Source organism: Siphateles boraxobius, unplaced genomic scaffold, assembly GCF_051911475.1.
Source record: "Siphateles boraxobius isolate OS27281-9 unplaced genomic scaffold, OSU_SipBor_1 2, whole genome shotgun sequence".
Lineage (NCBI taxonomy): Eukaryota > Metazoa > Chordata > Actinopteri > Cypriniformes > Leuciscidae > Siphateles > Siphateles boraxobius.
Window position 1 is genome coordinate 1,983,970 of NW_027508810.1, and position 19,718 is coordinate 2,003,687.

Sequence of the window (19,718 nt, forward strand, 5' to 3'; positions counted from 1 at the left end):
ACATAATCATTAATATTGCTGTGGTGCCGACTTTTCAACAGGTTTGTCGCCCACCAATGCAACACATTCTCTTGTATTGTTTGCTTTCTGTAGGGCGTTGATTCATGCCTCCACAGACTGCTTAGGGAGAACTTTCCCACAGGTTTCCTGAGCCAAGAGCTGTCTTTTTACATCATCAGCTAACATCCACATCTCTGGAGAGCTGGATTATTCTGTGAATGCTGCTGTGATGTTCTGGAATTTACGCTGTACTAGATAAACAACGTTACACAGATTGATCGACTCCCGCTAGTGTGCTGAACACCCCTGACATGAAGATTTTCTGAAAGAAGGTATCAAATGTGTTGTGCTTTGAAGACAACATGAAATCAGAATTCACTCTACCTACTTGACAACATGTTTGTCTTTGTAATCTTTCATCATAACTTGCTCCTCCTCTGATGAAATGCCACACACAGTTTTACTTGCAAAATAGATGACATAATAGATAGAAGTACAATGGTTTGTGAATGCCGTATCATGTTGACTTAAATAACTAGTGATCTCACTGCCTTCAGTGCCTTAAAACTGATAAAAGTGGTATTTAATAGCAAAAATGCCATTTAAGATATGCCCTCGTTTAATGCTTAACTGAAGCTAAACTATCATAGAAGCTAAACTATCATAGAAGTCAAACTCAATCAGCTCAGTGTTTCTCAGATTTTAATTGGTACATAGAATCCTTGCAAATATGGTCAATGACAATAAACAATAGCAGGACAATTTTATTGTCAGTCATTCAGATCAAATGGTTTAGCCCTTCTGTATATTTCAGTAGAATCTACAGTTCCAATAACTTCAAGTTCATTACAAAATAGAGCCTTTGAAATAAATAAATATATTTATATATAGATTTATAATTATACTTTATATGTTGAAAATAAATATATTGTACATCTTATAAATAGGTTTGTCCATATTTACATGTCTTTCACTTACATTTTAGTAATGTTCCTGACCACCTGAACATTATAAGTCACTCTTTGTCAAATGACCAAAGCCTCTACCGAACCTTTCAGGAAGCACCATACATTTTCTTCGCTTGCTTTGAAAGTGGTTAGTTGTGTTTGGTGTTTCTACAAAATTTGAAAGGTTTGATCTCTCCCGAACCTTAAAAAGAAGCAGACAGAAGATGTAAAGAAAATTATCTATGTAAGCCTCTCTAATGTTTAACATGAAGAAAATGGGGTTTGTTTCCATTATTATAAAGCCTTAATAGTTTTTTACATAATCTCACAATTTATCCGTTCAAAATTGATATTGTTTCAGTAGAAGCTGGTCATTGTTCTTCAAAGCGTCTTTCTCCTTTTAAGTGCCCATGAAGCTATATTTAATTTGAAAAGCTCTTGCTTTGCATTCGTCCTACAGGACAGTCGGGGTAACTCCCCGTGTCCATCTTCTTGCTAAGTGCTGCGGCATGACCTTTCAACATGAGATCTGCCCCAGAGTTTTATCTTTACAGTCACAGGTGGTTTGACTTCCTATGCTCAGTTGCTCAATAAATTTAGTTTTAGACCATAGTTTTTTTCCAGTGAGAAAATGGCCAAAATGTTGTTCACCTTACAAAAAGTGTGGCTCACACAATGACTGTCTGAAGAAAGGTCGATTGTATGACACTTGTGATTAGGCCCTGAAGTCAACACCTCTTCCTCAAGACATCTTTTGGCTCCAGCTTTGGATCCAGGAATGTTCCCTCTTCTCTGTGGTTTAAACCCCATTAAGAAGAGGAAACGGAGCCATCCAGGACACACACGTACTGTTTATCTCAATCACCATTGGAGAGGGCCTCCTCATTTTGGACAAGAACCCAAATATAAACAGCTGTGAGGCGAGAGAAGTAGGGTCTTGTATTTCTTAATGTTCTACAGAATCCGTCTTTCCCATCAAGCAACTCTACTACACATCTCCAACACAGCGACTCCGATGGATGCTCTGGTCACCTGTGCTGGAACAAGTCTCTGTAAGCTTGGGGTATCTTCTCGATTTCAACAGGTCTGGGCAGGAAGTGAGTCAACTTCTGATGCTTTTTAGTCCTGCCGCCTTCTCGAGGCGAGCCGTCCTTGTTCAGAGCCACGTAATAGTATCTCCCAGTGTCCGCGTGCTTGTAGAGCGTAGATGCATATGTGTTGTACCAGTTCTCCTCGAATTGCTCACGGAACACACACTCTGCTGTCAGCTTCTTCTGCAAGGCAGCCGGAAAGAGACAAAAACATTGTTTCGATTATCTGGATATGATCAGTTACAGTAGCATTTAGTATTGTCAAAAGGTACCGACTTCGGTATCAAGTCGGTATTGAAATTTTAAAATTGTGACGATTTGAGCGTTGTTAAGCGGAATCGTCAACACCTCTGATTGTCTGTTGTGTCCACGCACTTTGTCTGTGATTGGCTACAATGATCAATGCATGGAAGTGTTTGAAAGTGTTTTGAAAGCGGGATCGGGAGCGTTTGAAAGCACAAGCAGGCGTCTTTCAGAGGACCGGTCCACTAATAGACGCCTGCTTTCAAACGCTCCCGTCTGTATCTGTCTAAGCGCTCGGTGAAGAGCGCATTGATGTATATTTACAACATGTTTTTGAAGCGCTGATCATTGTAGCCAATCACATACTAATCCAATGAGCGCGTGAACACATTGGCCAATCAGAGGTGTTTTTGTCAATCAGAGGTATGATTCCGCTCAACAGCGCTCAAAGCGGCACAATTTTTTAATTTCAGTACTGACTTGGTAGGTAAAGTAGGTACTTTTTGACAACTCTAGTAGCATTATTGAAAGATCCATGATAAATAAGCTTCGCCTAAACCAGTGGTGTCCAGTCCTGAAAGGCCACCCAGCTACAGAGTTTAGCTTTAACCTCAATTAAACACACCTCAACCAACTAATCAAGACCTTCAGGATTACTAGAAACTTTCAGGCAGCAAGTTGAAGCTAAACACTTAAGGAAGGATGGTTTCTTCAAGGAGCAGGATTAGACACCCCTGAGCAACAAACACTTTTAGAGACAAGATTTAAGATGGGAAATTAAATGGATTTTTTTTTTCTGTGCTGACCCAATCATAAATATCCTAACCATAACATCCTATGGTGTGATATCTAGCTGGAAATCTATGCTCTGTCCATCAAGAGTCCAGTGTAAGTGCATTTGACCACATGTTTAAGAAACTGAAATGCACCTCCCATTTCCAGATCTCCAGATGCGCTGGAAAGCATGATGGTGTGAAGACGTGGTACTGTTTCTTTCTCACAGTGCACAGTTTACCCTTGTCACCATCGCAAAATGTGTGGAGTGGAAACTATCTTGAGGCCAGACGGCAGGTGCTCGCTGCACCAGAGAAGGGAAAGTCATTATGGGCAAGCTTTGCAGTTTACACCCAAAATCATTCTTCAAAACTGCTAACCTTTTTGTGTAGTTCCCCCATGATGCAACAAGCTCTCTCGCACAAACACAGCAGCTTGAGAGAGTCTGTGTGGGCTGCTACTACTACACCACTGACAGAACTCCATGAGCAATGACTTCGGGTTAAGCAGGTGAACATTTGCTGGCTGACTACACTGCCGAGAACAATAGGAGACACTGGGGCTACATCATGTTTCCTGCCAAAAAACAGTCATGGAATGGGCCAGGTTCAAGTCTTGGTGTCAAGACAATATATTTAAAATTAGTTTTTAAGATAAAGTCAACATTAAAAGTTCTGTTAAATTGTTTAAACAGTTGGCCATGTGAATAGAATAAGACATTTTTTAAGGTAAAAATGCAAATAATGAATATATGGCTGCTTAATTTTAGAAGTAAAGCAATTTGGAGTAAATACTGCTCCATGCACGGGATTTACCAAATGTCTTAAAGGATTATTTCACTTCAGAATTAAAATTTCCTGATAATTTACTCACCTCCACGTCATCGAAGATGTTTATGTCTTTCTTTCTTCAGTTGAAAACAAATTAAGGTTTTTCAGGGAAACATTCCAGGATTTTTCTCGAATAGTGACTTCAACGGGAACCAACGGGTTAAAGGTCCAAATCGCAGTTTCAGTGCAGCTTCAAAGTCTCGACACGATCCCAGCCAAGGAATAAGGGTCTTATCTAACCAAACCATCGGTCATTTTCGGAAAAAAACAAAATTTGATACATATTTTAACCACAAATGCTCGTCTTGCACTGCATTGAAACTGTAATTCGGACCTTGGTTCCCATCGAAGTCCACTATATGGTAAAAAATCATGAAATGTTTTCCTGAAGAAAGAAAAACATGAACATATAGGATAACGTGGGGGTGAGGAAATAATCAGGAAATTTAAATTCTGAAGTGAACTACTCCTTTAATGCTAACTGTCTCCTTGATCTTACTGCAACAGAAATGGACCTGCATTTAAATCTGCGCAGTAAACCTAGGCCTGAGTCTTCAGGTGATTTGCAGTGCGATTGCATGCTGACATTCATTTACAGTCTGATTTAATGGGATGTTATCGCATTACATGTGAAGTCATCTCTTCTTGCTTTAAATAGGTTCGTTTTAACTCAGGGTCCACAGAAACTTACTGGGGCCCCCGCTTATTGTCTCTGGAAATCTGATAGCTTGTTTCTCCCGCATGCATGGCAAAGTCTGCAGAGGGGGAGGCCAGGCGATTTTCCTATATATGGTTCTCTATGCTAGCATGCAAAAGGTCAGTCAAATCCCGCTACATGCTTTTTTCACCTGGTCTCCGTTACAATCAGCACTCCAGCTGAGAAAAGCGTGGTCCTCACGCAACACGCAGATATGCAAGAGACCAAGAGCTCTCAGCTCGTATATCCACGATATGTGGGTGTGTATACGTTACACGCTTCATGTGTTCCTGGAAAATATGTAAATATTTTAAGTATGGAGCGAAATGAAGAGGCAGTTTTTCTTCTCTGAGATTGAACGCTCTGTCTGAGAGCTTGTTCTTATGTGGAAAGTTACAAAGACAAAAAACAAGGTGAGCCACACGGGCTACAGACCTCACTGTTACCCACTGATCAGAGGTCAGGGCTTGCAGCAGTGGAAACACTGCTTGTTTTGTCTGGTTAAGTGTTTTTTTTATTGTACATCTACATCATATGGGGAACAGACTATGAGCTGGTGGGTGGGTTGTCGTTCGCTCCTCATTCCAGCTTTGACTGCATTCCTATTGAAACACTTCATAGAGCAGAACCTTCTGTTGGTGGATGTTGTTTGGAGTGTGTGTGAGCACTACAGGGGTTTGACTTACCGACCCATACAGTTCACCTTTCTCATTCATCCCCAGATAAAGACCAGCATCCACGCCTCGAATGCTCACCAGCCCGACGGCCAGACTGATAAACTCCAGAATACCTGCCAGACAACAACACTCGTCAGACATTGACCAGACACCTTTACAACTGCAGCACAGCTGTACGTCAATGGTGCTGCATATGCGAGAGTCTTTTAAGTAAGATGTTTCAGAGAGCTTTTCCCCAACTTAAACCAGCCTAAGGTGGTTCGCAAGTTGTAGCTGCTGGCCAGGCTGGTGGTTAGCTGGTTAGCCAACTGGTCTCTCAGTCTGACGAGCTGAAAAATGTCCAAAACCCCTCTTTAACCACCAAAGCACACCAGCCTAACCAACCTGGCCAGGCCACCAATGCTATCACATTTGACTGGTTAATGTTTTTGCTTTTATTGTTTTCCATCAAGAATAACTGCTGTTTAAACTCATCTCGACTTTGAGAATTTGGTATTTAAAAGATGGCAGTTTTCTCACCTCACAAGTAAGCTTTCAGCAGACTACCATCTAAAAAATGTGGCACAATCTAAAAATATCCTAAAGGACAGGAAATTAAAGTCTTGTTACTAACACTCTGATCATAGAGCATGTGCACAAAACAAAAGTCAATAGTCTCTGAAATGTTTGGTTAAGCTGTTTGTTGCAGCTCTTGCTTGAATTTGATTAGCATCTCACTTTATTTTGCTGACTTTTGAAATACATTTTCTTATACAAATCAATATTGTTTAAGTTATCTGCATCTACAGTGCCTTCGTGTCAGTTTTCAGGATATGAGCCCAATCTTGGCCCAAAACAGCTGTTCACACGCTCTTGATTAAAGACTGAAGCAAAAACTACACCTTTGTGGCCTTTTACCACCACCTGGACCGAGTATGTTGTGATTTGGATGCCAAACGACGACACAGAAAACTCTCTGAAGCTGGGTTAAGCAGAAGCACATTTCATATGCGTTTAATCAAAGACACTGCCAGCTTGCAACATTACCGACAAACGGCTCGCATTTGCCAGAAGGATGCCAGAAACATGACCACGGACCACCCAATCCAGTAAAGCAGCTTGTCTCGGCCTAAAAACAAGCATTACCACTGGATTCCACAGTGGTCATGCTTTAATTTAGAGCTATTCTTGTTTTCTAAGTGAGGGCTGCACCTGCACAATGATTACGGATCACAGCAATGCAAAAAAATTCTCGTGTCTGTGCTCTGCTATCATTTGTTTATCATTGTAATACCAAGAACTCCTTGACTGATTTATTATTGCTGTAATTAGTAGTGTCTGTGCCTGCGCCGGCCGGGGTCCTTTGAACACGTTTTCAGAGAAAAACAGCCTCATGCTGTGAGCTTGTTTTCCACTGCAGAGGAGCACCTGCGTCCCTTGACCCTGCGCTGGAGTTCGCCGAGGGCAATTCCAGTGTAAGACTGAGATATGCTGCTCTCGTCTAGAGGCAGATTGATATACAGTGGTCCCAAAACAAAATATCAAAGTGTCATCTGCACTCAAATTCTCTTCCAGCTTTTCTTACAATAGCATTTCTGAGTCCTTTTGCAATCTTTTTTTAATCTGGTGTTTTGGTGATTTTTAGTGGTTTCACAATCACAAATTTCCATCTCAATTTTCAACACTATATCTGTTTTATTATTTTAAATCTAACAAACCTTTTCTTCTGCTTTTAATGATTTGTGCTAAAAGGTTTATTGTGCTATATTTCTTAACTATAAATTACCCTTGGTTATTTTGTTATGTAATGCTCTGGCATTCCTATACATTAAGTGTGCCTTAACTGTTCAAGCACTTTTAGGGGACACTGTATATGGGGTGTAGATTCTGACATGGGACGCGTCACCCCCAAAGCATTATCGATATTGTAAAGAAAGTTTCCTACTTGTACTCCCTAACTGTAGATCTACAGCTTCACTTGAAATCTACTCCGCTGAATTCTGCCCAAGTTATGCATACAAGTTTTGTCTTGTGCATGCAAAATGACAGAAAACTCATGACAGCCAGATCTGCTTAACTTAACATTTCAAAATGTTTGTTCTTAACTTCATAGTGAAGAAGCAGTTAATTTTAAGATTTCTCATGAGGTGGAGTTTTCCTTTCCTTCACATTGACTGACAGCATTTGATTGGCTGATTATTCGCTCACTGAATAAGGAGGGACATGCAGCGTTTTTGGACATTATAAACAGGCGCAGTTATGTCACTAATTAAGTAATGTCTTTAATGACAAATTTTATGAGTGTAATCCAAGTTTAATTGTTATATTATTGGCATGTTTGTGTGTGTGTGTGTGTGTGCGTGTGCGTGTGTGTGTGTGTGTGTGTGTGTGTGTGTGTGTGTGTGTGTGTGTGCATCTACTTAACCACATTTTGCCCATGTGTACCCAGAAGTGAGGTAAACCTGACAATCTCTCAAAACCACATTTGTATAAATGATATAAAAATAAAGTAAATACAGTTGTTTTTTTAGTTTTTTTGTAAAAATGCATAAAGTTTTCAGATAGGGTTAGATTATAGTTTTTCTAACTATAGCTGTATATATATATATTAACAATAAGCAGAAGTCTGTGTGTAAATATCAGCATTATTTATTTCCTTAATAAACACATTAAAGTGCCCTGATCTTGTAAGTTTTGTCTTGCTACATGTAAACTTTCATCCTTGTTAAGTGTCAATCGGCACATCCCATTCAACACATAAGAATGATTATTAATTTAGCTTGAGATGGCACAATGCAATTTATAAAAACTTAAAGAAAACTTTTTGTCTGACAGATCGTTTACCCCCCCCCCCCCCCCCCCCCCCCACAAATGGACAAGGTAACAGTTTCACAGAGAGACCCAGGTATACTTTTAAACACATCTATGATGCCCAAAACTGCTGACTAACGGATTGCTGAATAGAGGAACGGTTGAAAGGGTGGATGGAGTTCTCACCGAATCTGCTGTGGTCCTGTCTGGTTCCGTGTACCGTCCCGTTGGGGAATATCTCCAGCTGGAAGCCGGTGCGGCAGTAGAGCTGTCTCCTGCGCAGGATGCCCTTCAGGTGGCCAAAATCCGTCAGCGATCCGCGCTGCAGTCTGCCCTCAATCAGACCCAACCTCTCATTCAAACCATCCGACAGTGGCACGTTCCCCAATGCTGGAAAAGCCTGCAAATCCAGATCGATGCTCCCGAGAAATCCAGCCACCTCTGCCATGACGAGGAAACGTTTTGGTGTTTAGAGAGCGGAGAGGAGAGAGACGCTCTTTTCATCTGTGATCAGACTGAACGAGTCATTTATATAGACATCCATATCCTCCCCGAGCCACGCCTGGATGACATCCCTGCTGCTTCACCTTCAGCATGTCAACGGAGAGCTTCTGCTGAGACTTTCAAAACTGATGCTGAGTGTCTGTCGGAGCGCACGAGTCTGAAGTCTGTCCGTGCGTGCGCGTAAAATAACTCTCAGTCCGCGAAAAGTCCTAAAGAGAGGATCAGTGACACAATATCAAACCCTCTCAGTGCGAACATTTCTGACACAGTCAGTGTGTTTGTGTGTGTGTGTGTGTGTGTGTGCTATAGGTCTAATCGCAGCACGAGCTGCGTGACTGGAGTCTGACAGAGTATCAGTCTCTCTCTCTCACTGCGAGTCACTAGAGGAGTTCAGGCTGCGTCTCAAACTCTCATCTGCTGCCTCTCGAGATTGGATTTCTGGCCGTTTCGCAGTTCTGGGCATCACAGGAACTTGCACCAACTTGTAGCAGAGTGAAGTGCGTACCTAGACATTATTTTGGGTATCATAGGTGCGTGCAGTAACCTGTAATAGTGAGCTGTCTACCTAAGTGTCTGCAGCATTTTTGAAAATGACAGGTGGTTCCGACAGTTCGGGGCATCATAACATTTAAAACCTAGTGAACTGCCTAACTGAATATTATGTGTACAACATTTCTTTCATCCCTTACCCAGCATTTCATTTCATTTTTTTTAATCATTACAGGCACCTCGTGAGTTAGTATGATATGAATAAATAGCTCACACTCATGGAGGAAAAGAAAAAGCCTTGTTTTTACCAGAGGCCAAAAGTATAACACTTCTTAAATAAAATGCATAATATATATATATAGATTTGATACTACATGAATTATTTTAAAAAAATGTATGCATAAATAATAAACCTTGAATTTTTTTTTTTGTATCATAAGTTGGTGCACACCAATATTTATGGCAATTAAAAGGTTTTTTTGAAAGCTGTATCAACACCTAGAGAACTGCCTACTAAATATAATTTTGGCGTTACATTTGTATGTATCATTTTGGGACATTAGATGCATATATTGATTCCACAAAATTTTGGGGTGTCATCCATTAGTAAACTCACTAAATTTTGAAAACAACTGATGCCAAAAAATGCTGTCTAGGTAGGCAGCACTGTAGATATTGACACGCATCCTCAGACTGAGGTTTTCATAGATTTCATTTCTCCACCTTCCCTGTGTAAGCAGGTGTTTCCTCCACATCTCCAGACCAGCTGGTGGATATCTACTGCAGAAATTAAAGGAGCAAAGAAATAGAAAAGTTTGATGATGTATTTTATTAAAGCTGAGCGGTACAGGGAATGCATGGCAGGCGGAATTTCATAAAATGTGAAATGTATGCGTCACATGAAATAGCAATGAGAAGTACACCAGATAACCACAAACTTCGGGTTCTTATAGGAAATGATGATGCGTGCTGAGTGCTGCCAGAGGCAAATGTGCACCTCACAAATCTATTAAACATATCTCTGATGTGTCCAACACACTCATAAAGATAGGGCTTGTCAAATATGTGCTCTCTCTTTCATGTCTGATTTGTTAAAGGGATAGTTCACCCAAAAATGAAAATTCTGTCTGTATTTACTCATCCTCATGTTGTTACACCCCGTAAGACCTTCGTTCATCTTCAGAACACGAATTAAGATATTTTTGATGAAATCTGAGAGCTGGATCACTCCTCCATAGGCTTCTTGAGGGAATGAACTTGCCGGCCTCGAAAACTTATTAAAGACATCGTTAAAATAGTCCAAGTGACTACAGTGGCTCAACCTTAAGTTTATCAAGCGACGAGAATACTTTTTGTGTGCAAAAAAAACAAAAATAACGACTTTATTTCAACTATTCATTTCCTTCTCTCTGGGCCTTTCTCCCACTTTTTTATACAGGAAACCTGTGCCATCCAAATTTGTTTTAAGATAGTCAGAATTTTTTTATTTTTTTAAAACACTTAAGCAGGTAAGCAGTAGCCACTTGCTATGTCATGATACATGTCCTTATGTGGGTCTTCAAAAAGACACTCTAAAGTTGAAAAGTTTTTTTTGTTGTTGTTGTGAGAAATGTAAAATTAGTTTCTTGCATATCTTGTTAACCTCCATTTAGTTTAAATACTAACATACATTTATTTATATAAAAACGAGGGGGAAATGCATTGTGTGGTCTAACACAAAAAGATATAATTTTAAAGGGGTCCTATTATGCTTTTTTTTTTTTTTTTTTTACTTTTACAACTTTAGTGTTTAATGTTGCTTTTTACAAAGGTTACAAAATTCAAAGTCCACTCCAAAGGGAGATATCTTATTTAACAGAATCCACTTTTCAAGAACTTCAACGAATGGCTCATTTGGACTACAATGCGATTTTTCCCGATCTTATGAAGTCATAATATTCCTCATTTAAATAATCTCCGCCCATGGAATAAGCAAAAGAGTTGGCAAGACCTTCTCCTGAAAGACGTAACCATTCCCATTTTGTCTGGAAAATCTTTTGTTTATTATTTTTAGTTTTGTTGTGTAGTTTTACCATAGTTTTCCGACAAATATGATTAAATGGTGGATAACATCGTATTTATAAAAAAACAAAAAACATACCACTCTGAAATGTTGTGTGAAATCCATGCTGATGTGAAGTCCGTGCTAGAAATCTGTTCTGCCCAATCCTCTTGTTCGTTAATATTGTCAGGGTCTGAAATGAGCTCGAAACGATTTAAAATTGACGCCATTGTTAATATTTACACTAGAGCTGAGGTCGCAGTTATGAAAGGGCGGGACATTTTCCAGAACACGCGCTAAATGCTGCCAATCACAACACACTGGGTCAGCTGACCAATCACAGCACATTTCGTATTTCGCATGCATCTGTCCATGTCTTCCCTCAGCTCCGGCTCTACGTGCCTCTCGCCCTTAACTGAAGTTTGAGGACCACCTGCATGAAAGAAGAGACCCAGCCTGTTATGTCTCAGCGATGTAAAAAAATAACACAGAATACAGATCTGCAAACAGCTCATTGCATGGACCAATCACAGCACATTTCATATTTCGCATGCATCTGTCCATGTCTTCCCTCAGCTCCGACTCTACGTGCCTCTCGCCCTTGACTGAAGTTTGAATTTTTGAACGCAGCATAGATGGATCCTTCGCTGCCTTTGATATCCCACAATCCTGTGCATTCCTTTCCCTGACTGTTGAGCTTAAACATAAAGATGGCGTATACAATTTGAGGTTGGCAGTTGGCAGTGTGTAAAGTATACATTTTGACCAACTTTTGATGACATTTCTAGCGAGAAGTTAGTATTGTAGTAATTAAATATACAATTGGTTGTCACCAAATCTCTCTCTGTTTTGTTATTGATCATTAAATCGTTTCCCACATAAGTCTGTCTGAAATCAGTCTGACCTTGCAGCGAGGGCAACAAGTCAGCTGTTTAGGTTTCGGATGCAGCCAAAGAACTGTTCAACCAGACTGGGGAGAGAGGAGCTGTAGGAATGTAAAATATGTGAAAATAATGAGTTTTTTGAACAATCAAGCATGAAAACATATTCTAGTTAGTACACCCGAAAAACAAAATCAAGACTTCATAAAAGGGTACAATAGGACCCCTTTAAAGTTAACTACTAGACCAGCAAAACATTTACTTTCTTGCAGCATCTATGTTCAATTTGAGTAATATAGATATAGAAACACATTGAGTATAAGTAACACTTAAAAAATAAAGGTGCATGTGCATTATTTGAATGAAAAACATATTCCTTATACATTTCTCAATGATTTACACTAAATTTCCACCTGAATCAAAATGTTATTTTCAACAAGTCTTAGGTATCCTGTCGAAAACATAATGGAGAATGCATTAGCTCCTCAAAAGTGAGTTCTCAGAAGTGGTGGCAGTCTCACATACAGTTAAAACCCCCGCTAGTAGTGACTGAACCCAGTGTGAGAGACCTCAGTTCATCCTCAGTCTGGAGGGAGTGACAACTGAAGGTGGTCTATGGGTTTTCACTTGCACACCTCATCCAGTGTTTGGCACAGGAACCATTTGCGAGAACTCAGTAGGTTGCATTCTTGGTGTTAGCTGTAAAATTTAGAACTAGTGAAAATTTAGATGAGATTTTTCCCCCCTTTCCTTTAAAAAAAAAAATCTATAACGACATCTGTTGCTGGTCAGCTATATTTTATAGATGACATTGGTTGATTTATGAGTGAGTGTAGAAAATGTTCCCACATGCTCCGGGGACATATAGTGAAGATAACGACCTCAAGATCATGGCTCACGCTCCAGCGCCTCGCTCGCTCTCCACAGAGAATAAAACCTTGCAAGTTAATCAAATTTGGGCCTTGAATTGGGGGCAGCACTTTACCTGTTCGTTTAGGATTTCATATTTCAGATTTTTTCAATTCAGCAGCTCTCGCTCTCATAGGTTGCACCGCAATGATCTTGTGAACAAAACACCAGATGTTATTAAACTTTTATTTGTTCGGCATGTTAGATATAAACAAAAGTCCGTTTCAGGCAAGTCATTTCACTCATCTTTGAAACACCTCTAGGCAGCTATTTCAGTCACAGCTCCTCTCTCTTTGAATGGGGAAACATCAAATTATTTATAGCGGTTCACCAAGTTTGCGATTAAATTTCATATTTGAAATCACAAATGAAATCTGACAACAACTGTCTTTATTTTAAGGTGTTAAGAACTACATATACTTACTACAGGGTAAGGGTTAGGAATGGGGTTGGTTTAGGGTTAGTTGCATGTAATAATACATCATTTATAGTTATTACTACAGTACATGTAACAGGTGTAACAAGGAAACAGTAAAATAAAGTGTTACCCAACTGTCTCATAAATGTTGTTTCTTACGCTCAAATAAAGTGGGAGTGAGTCTCAGAACACTGACTGCTTCTATAGCAAATGGAGCTTCTAATGAAAGCTGCAGAGACGCAATGACTTTATAAATCACACATTGGCTCTTTTATTTAGAAGGCGGGACTTATTCCACCATATTGCACAGTGCACTTTTCCCCATTCATAGGTAATAAGCGTGCACTTCTTTGTATATCTAAGTATATCAGTTGCTTGTCTCTGCAGGAATGTCAGAACTAATTCGACACCTTTTAGAAGTGCCCAAGATTTTATCAGCATTCAGGGCATTAAACTGGAATGGTCCCGAACACCTTTGTTTAAAAAAAAAATACTATAACTAAGTGTTTACAACATACATAATTATAGGGTTTAGTCTTGGTCAGGGTCTGAACTTCAGGGGACTAGTTTGATTTTGTTATTTTGGGGAGGGGTGTTAGGAGGTCTGTTTATGGTCAAGGTCTTGGTCTAGATTTGGGTTTCAAGGAGTCTTGTGTTGGTCTGGGATGTAGTGGCTCTGATGTTGGTTTGGTTTTGTCTTTAGGAGGGTCCTGTCTTGACACCAACTCTGGGCAGGTGACACCATATCTCTTCGCATAGCTTTTAAATCAGACAAAGCGAAAGCACCTCTGTTCCCGCGTATGATATCATCTGTTCTTATTTTACTCTTGTGTCCAGCGCAGTGCAGAAAAATGATCCGTGCAATGAGCTGTTTGCAGAGCTGGATTCTGTGTTATTTTTTTCCATCGCTGAGACATAACAGGCTGGGTCTCTTCTTTCATGCAGGTGGTCCTCAAACTTCAGTCAAGGGCGAGAGGCACGTAGAGCCGGAGCTGAGGGAAGACATGGACAGATGCATGCGAATTTAGGTAATGGTGTTGTGTTTCAGGGTTTGCTTGGCTTGGCCATCCCTAGTGAAGATAGTGTTAATTAATTTGTTTGCTTTGCCTTAAGCTCTAACGAATGGGGCTCTCCAGGCCTTGAGGAACCATCAGTGGGTGAGGAATGGCGTCTAAAACCAACATTTGTTATACAAATTAGTTTCATGTGCTGCAGGTACAGGGGGGGATTCACCCCCTGCATATTTCTGCCTCGCGACCACTGTTACCACTCGTGCTCTTTTATCCACTTGAGCCTTTTTATATGCTATGGCTGCTTAACAATTTGGGTTTGTAGGTTAAAATATTGCTCTGCCTAACTTGCGGTTTGCCCCATTTCCTTCAATGTCAAGACAAATTTAAGCGAATGAACTTGGATTGAACCAGACACTGAAGCTGATTGGCAGATTTAAGTGATCACCAGTCTCTCAAATTGATGGCCTCATGATTACAATGTATTTCAATCAGGTCGATAAATTATGAGGTCAGCATTTTCCATGGCGTACCAGCGCCTCACATCAAGGAATGTTCAATATTCATGGAATGACTGGTAAAACAGATATTTTCAGAGTTGTGAAAAACAACAGACTGGATCGGCTTCAAAGTTTTCCTCCACAGTGTTCTTGGAAGCGCCAACGTGTCCTTTAAAATATTCAAGCCAGCGTGTGACTGTGTTACTCCAGAGCTGCTCATTTTTGATGTGACCGTCTCTATTCATGATCATGTACAAGTGACTCATTCCAAGCAAGAGTGTTTTTCTTGCTCAAACACAGAGGAGAAATGTGCCGTCAAACAGATGTTAGTAGCCCTTTGTAGAGTCCTGGCACACGTCCAGACTCTACCTATCTTCACAAGTATTTACATGGTAATCCAGCTCACTCCCTCTCTCTCTCTCTCTCTCTCTCTCTCTCTCTCTCTCTCTCTCTCTCTCTCTCTCTCTCTCTCTCTCTCTCTCTCTCTCTCTCTCTCTCTCTCTCTCTCTCTCTCTCTGCATATGTATTCAGGCTCTCACATCAATTGGAATACATTCCTGTTTTAACATGGTCAAATATTACATCAAACCCTATCAATCTATCAGCAAATCATCCAATAATTAGTACTAGGTCCAGACACAATATGTAGATTGGATTAAAATTAATAGTTCACCCAAAAGTGTACTTATTTAGTCTCATGTGGCTTAAAACTTATGTGCTATTTTCCTCTTCGTCTGTGAAACACAGAAGGAGAATTTTTCAACAATCTTCACACTTTCTGAGACATACACAGCGAAATTGATCAATTTAAGGGTTAGTTCACTCAAAAATGCTAATTCTGTCCTCATTTTCTCATCATCATATTGTTCCAAACCCCTTAAGATTTGATACACAAATTGAGATAGCTATTTTAATGAAACCTGAGAAATTTCTGTCCTTCCAAAATGTTGATGTTCAAAAAGTTTGTGAAAGAAAGTCTTATGAATTGGGCGGTTTAATCCAAGTCTACTAAAGAGACACGTGTCAAGCAAGCACGGTTGAGCTTCTGTATACCATACTTGATGTGCAGTGTGAAGTGACACTATCGCTTGAACAGATTTAAATTAGGCCTTTATTCACATAAAAACATTGATCAACGCACATCCATAAAGCACATCAAATGTGGTGAACAGAAGCTCAACCGTGCTTGCTTGATATTCAGGAACAAACCTCATTCGTTTAAACTGGCCTAAATTAATTCCGTTCATCTTATAAAGCGATCGTGTCCCTTCAGAAGACTTGGATTAAACCGCCTGATTCATATGTATTGAAACGTCAAAGTTTTGGTTGAAACCGACATCTTTAAAAATCTTTATTTGTAGTCCGAAAGATCAGTGAAAATCTGAAGGGTTTGGAACGAGGGTGAGTAATTAATGACAGAATTTTAATTTTGGCTTTAACTATTTCTTTACGTCACTAGTCACTGTTTACGAGCCACGACCACAGAAATCACCAATATTGGTCATCATTCGTCTGGGACTGCCCAAAATCATGTGTATGTGAACCAGCCATTTTCCATGCACGTCTAGTGACCAAACACCTTTGATGTCAGAGCTGACGTGTTCATTTGACCAGAGAGCTGCATTTGATAAGCAGATATACTTAAATATTGGCTATTTTCCTCATACAAAACTACCATATAACATATAGACTACTTGTGACATTTTCCTATTCTTTTAGAAGCTTGTGATATGATCAATATGACCTGTTTATGTATACAGAAAAGCTGCATGAAAATCCTTCAGATATTCTCAATTTGTGTTCCACGGAAAAAAGACAAGACAGCTGCATACATAAAGGCCGAATTTGTATCTCATTTGGATGGATTCTAAAAGCATAATTAAATTAGACAAAATATTTATTGTATACAAAAGTTGACTGAACATTGTGTAGAACCGATTGTAGGCATGATAATTAGTGATGTCTATATCAATATTGACACAATCAGGAATATGTTGCACCATAGTGTTAATACCTTCCATTTTTTGACACATTTGTAACTAAATAAATAAAATAACCTGATGTTGCACATTCTTGAAAAAATATTTCTTTCCTACTGTCCAAGTTGTGGTGGGTTCCTGACTGTTTTTGAACTAAAATTTATTTTTGTTTTCTTATGGGAACGAAAATAATATGCTGTATGCCCCTATACTGCATGGATATGAAATACATAATTAAATAGTTAAATAGCATCTGTTCTGAGCACTCGCTCTACCTTATATGGGCTCAACCTGCCTGACACTTGACTCTCAGACACTAGAGGGTGCAAATTATCTCAGGACTTGTACAAAAATAAATCAAATTCTCAAGCTGCCCAAAAAACATGTACTGTCAACATTTGACAAATAGAGACGCATTAGTTAATTCCACTTGAATGTTCAGTGTGGTTAAGGGTGATGTAAGTCTGTTTTTTTTTTTCATGTTGCCTTTTATTTTTAGAGAATTCAAAGTTCCACAATACTGAACCAGAGCCAAGGTCAATCTGCAGCATCCTGCCTCTCCTGGATCACTTCTCTTTCAGCGTTTTTAACCACTGCCTACAACAGGACTCAGCTGTTTCTTCATTTGATGTTGATCTAAGTAAATTCCCCACCAGGATCTCCTTATCTGAGCTAAACGCACATGTGATTCATTGCTTTGAGTAAAAACGCTTAAAGTAAAAGTTTATTAGTGTTGTTTTTCTGATGCAAATAAATAATGCAAAGCAATGTTTTGGGTGCTATTACTTTTCTAAGCAATCATACTTCAAATTGATGGTTGCGATCACCCTTAATCAATATGCTAAAAAAAAAAACTAAAAAAAAAACTCTCAGCATGCTGGCTAACTTTGTATAGGCAAGAACCACTCATATTTTCTTCTGAAAAAGCAAAAATTACATTAAAACTTACATTTTCGTTTAAAGTACATTTATAGAAAATGTGACACATCCACATGATTGTCTTTTTGGTTGATATATGTTATATGCCTAACAAAAGTACTGTGGTGAAACCAAAGTACAGTGATAATATACCGTGGTACTTTAATATACCATGATACGTAATGATTAATATGGTTTTCCATGAATACAAACTTTCATGTACCCCATTGTAGCGTTGTACCAGTGCATTATGATAAAACTCAGCATCAAAAACAGACATTACTTCATAGTTTGTACTTAACATACCATGTTGGTTCTTGTTAACGCTCTTATGTAAGTCTAAGCATTTCCATATTTTGTACCTTTGCTAATTGAGAGATATTAAAGTGAAGTGTTAATGCATGGCTATTTAGATGAAAAGATTTCAAGCATTTGAAGGCAGGTGGTGGATATTAAAGGTTGCTCCTTATGTAATGGATGCCACGGATCATTGCAGAAGGTGTCGGGATGTCAGATGTTGAGCAGAAATGAGGTGGTATTAACATTGTTCTGTGTGTACTGGTAGTTCTCATTAACATTTGCACGAGGGAACTGAAAACTCACACTCCATAGTGTCATAAGGAGCAAACTATCTTGTAATTGCAATAGATTTATTTGTTGTCGTGAGTGAGGGATTTTAAATCGATGGACACTTGTTTATAAAAACGTCTGGAGTCTGTGCTTTGTGCATTCCATGCTTTCACATAAAAATCTGCGGATGGCAAAGTAACCACAGGTGTAGAGCATCACATTCATTGCAAACATGTTCCACTAATGTTTTCAAAACCAAAAAGTTGTCACAACATGTTTTGTCTTCATTTTCAACTCTAGGTCAATTATATAATTTAAAACGCATTTAAAACGTTTTGCTTGAAAACTGCTTCTTGCTTACACAGTTAGTTCATTCCCTGGAGCATGTTTGAGTGTATTACACACAAGTCTCATCTAAGGTCAAACAGTCACAGCTGGCATCCATGTGATGGTTTCAGCATGTGAAAGTTGCAATAATAAGGTTAATCAGGTGAAAAGATTAATGGAAACAGATTTTCAGAAGATTCAGTGCTTTTAAAGTTTGCTGGATTACTGTCTTCAGGATTTAACCTTGTTCTTCTGACTTCTTGTCTAACAAAGGCTCAAAACTGTGATGTAATCATTGATTGTAGTCCTTTCTGGCAGATCTTGTACCTTCCTCTCCCTGTTTAGTGGAATAAAATGACTCTTTAAAAAACATTTTAAAAGCCAGAGAAACCTGTCAGCCAGATGTTTTTGCTGTAAGAAACAAAGTATATGGTGAGGTAAGCGAAAAAAGAAAAAAAAATGAATCATGGACATGACTTTCCATGACCAAAGCTATCGTTTTTCATGCCAGTAATTAATGTCCCAGTTTATTCACTTGCGTCCTTTCAGAAGTACCATATTAATGAGATTTCTGTTTTCACCTAATATTTGGTCTAAATCAAGCACCTCATAGTTATTCAAAGTCATTCACATTGTGTCTTGTCTCTTCACCAATAAATTGCACATATATATATTGTGATGCTTACTATATATAAATATATAAATATATAAATAAATATATATATATATATATATATATATATATATATATAGGCCTATCTAGAAAGCAAATATTACCACAACATAAATAGGTTTACTAGCATATCCTCTAGAATATCAACACCTGGTAAATGGCGTTTCTTTCTTTGAATTTTTCTTATTAGTAGGCCTCTATTATAAAGAATGAAAGATTTTTTTTCTTGTAATTATCCACAGGTCCGCATCATTTAAAAAAAAGAGAGACACGTGCACATTTGCCCATATCTCATTGTCAAAAATTGGGCCAATTACTATAATCCACTTTACTTTTTATTGCAGATGTTACAAATTATTTAACCCATGATTATCACACAGTATATCAAGTTGTAAAATGGTAGGATATATAATAATGGAATAGTCGTTGTCCTGATTTGTGCTTGTGCAA

General features: G+C 38.9%; 1 protein-coding gene across 1 annotated transcript; it reads right to left on the reverse strand.

Moving 5' to 3' along the window:
• Positions 1-685: 685 nt before the first annotated feature.
• On the reverse strand, positions 686-8,754 carry fgf16 (fibroblast growth factor 16). The gene is made up of 3 exons (XM_077235586.1): positions 8,236-8,754; positions 5,269-5,372; positions 686-2,221 (listed from the first exon to the last, which is right to left on the reverse strand). The coding sequence occupies exons 1-3, from the start codon at positions 8,495-8,497 to the stop codon at positions 1,976-1,978; spliced, it is 612 nt and encodes a 203-aa protein (XP_077091701.1). The 5' UTR covers positions 8,498-8,754; the 3' UTR covers positions 686-1,975.
• Between the last annotated feature and the right edge of the window lie 10,964 nt (positions 8,755-19,718).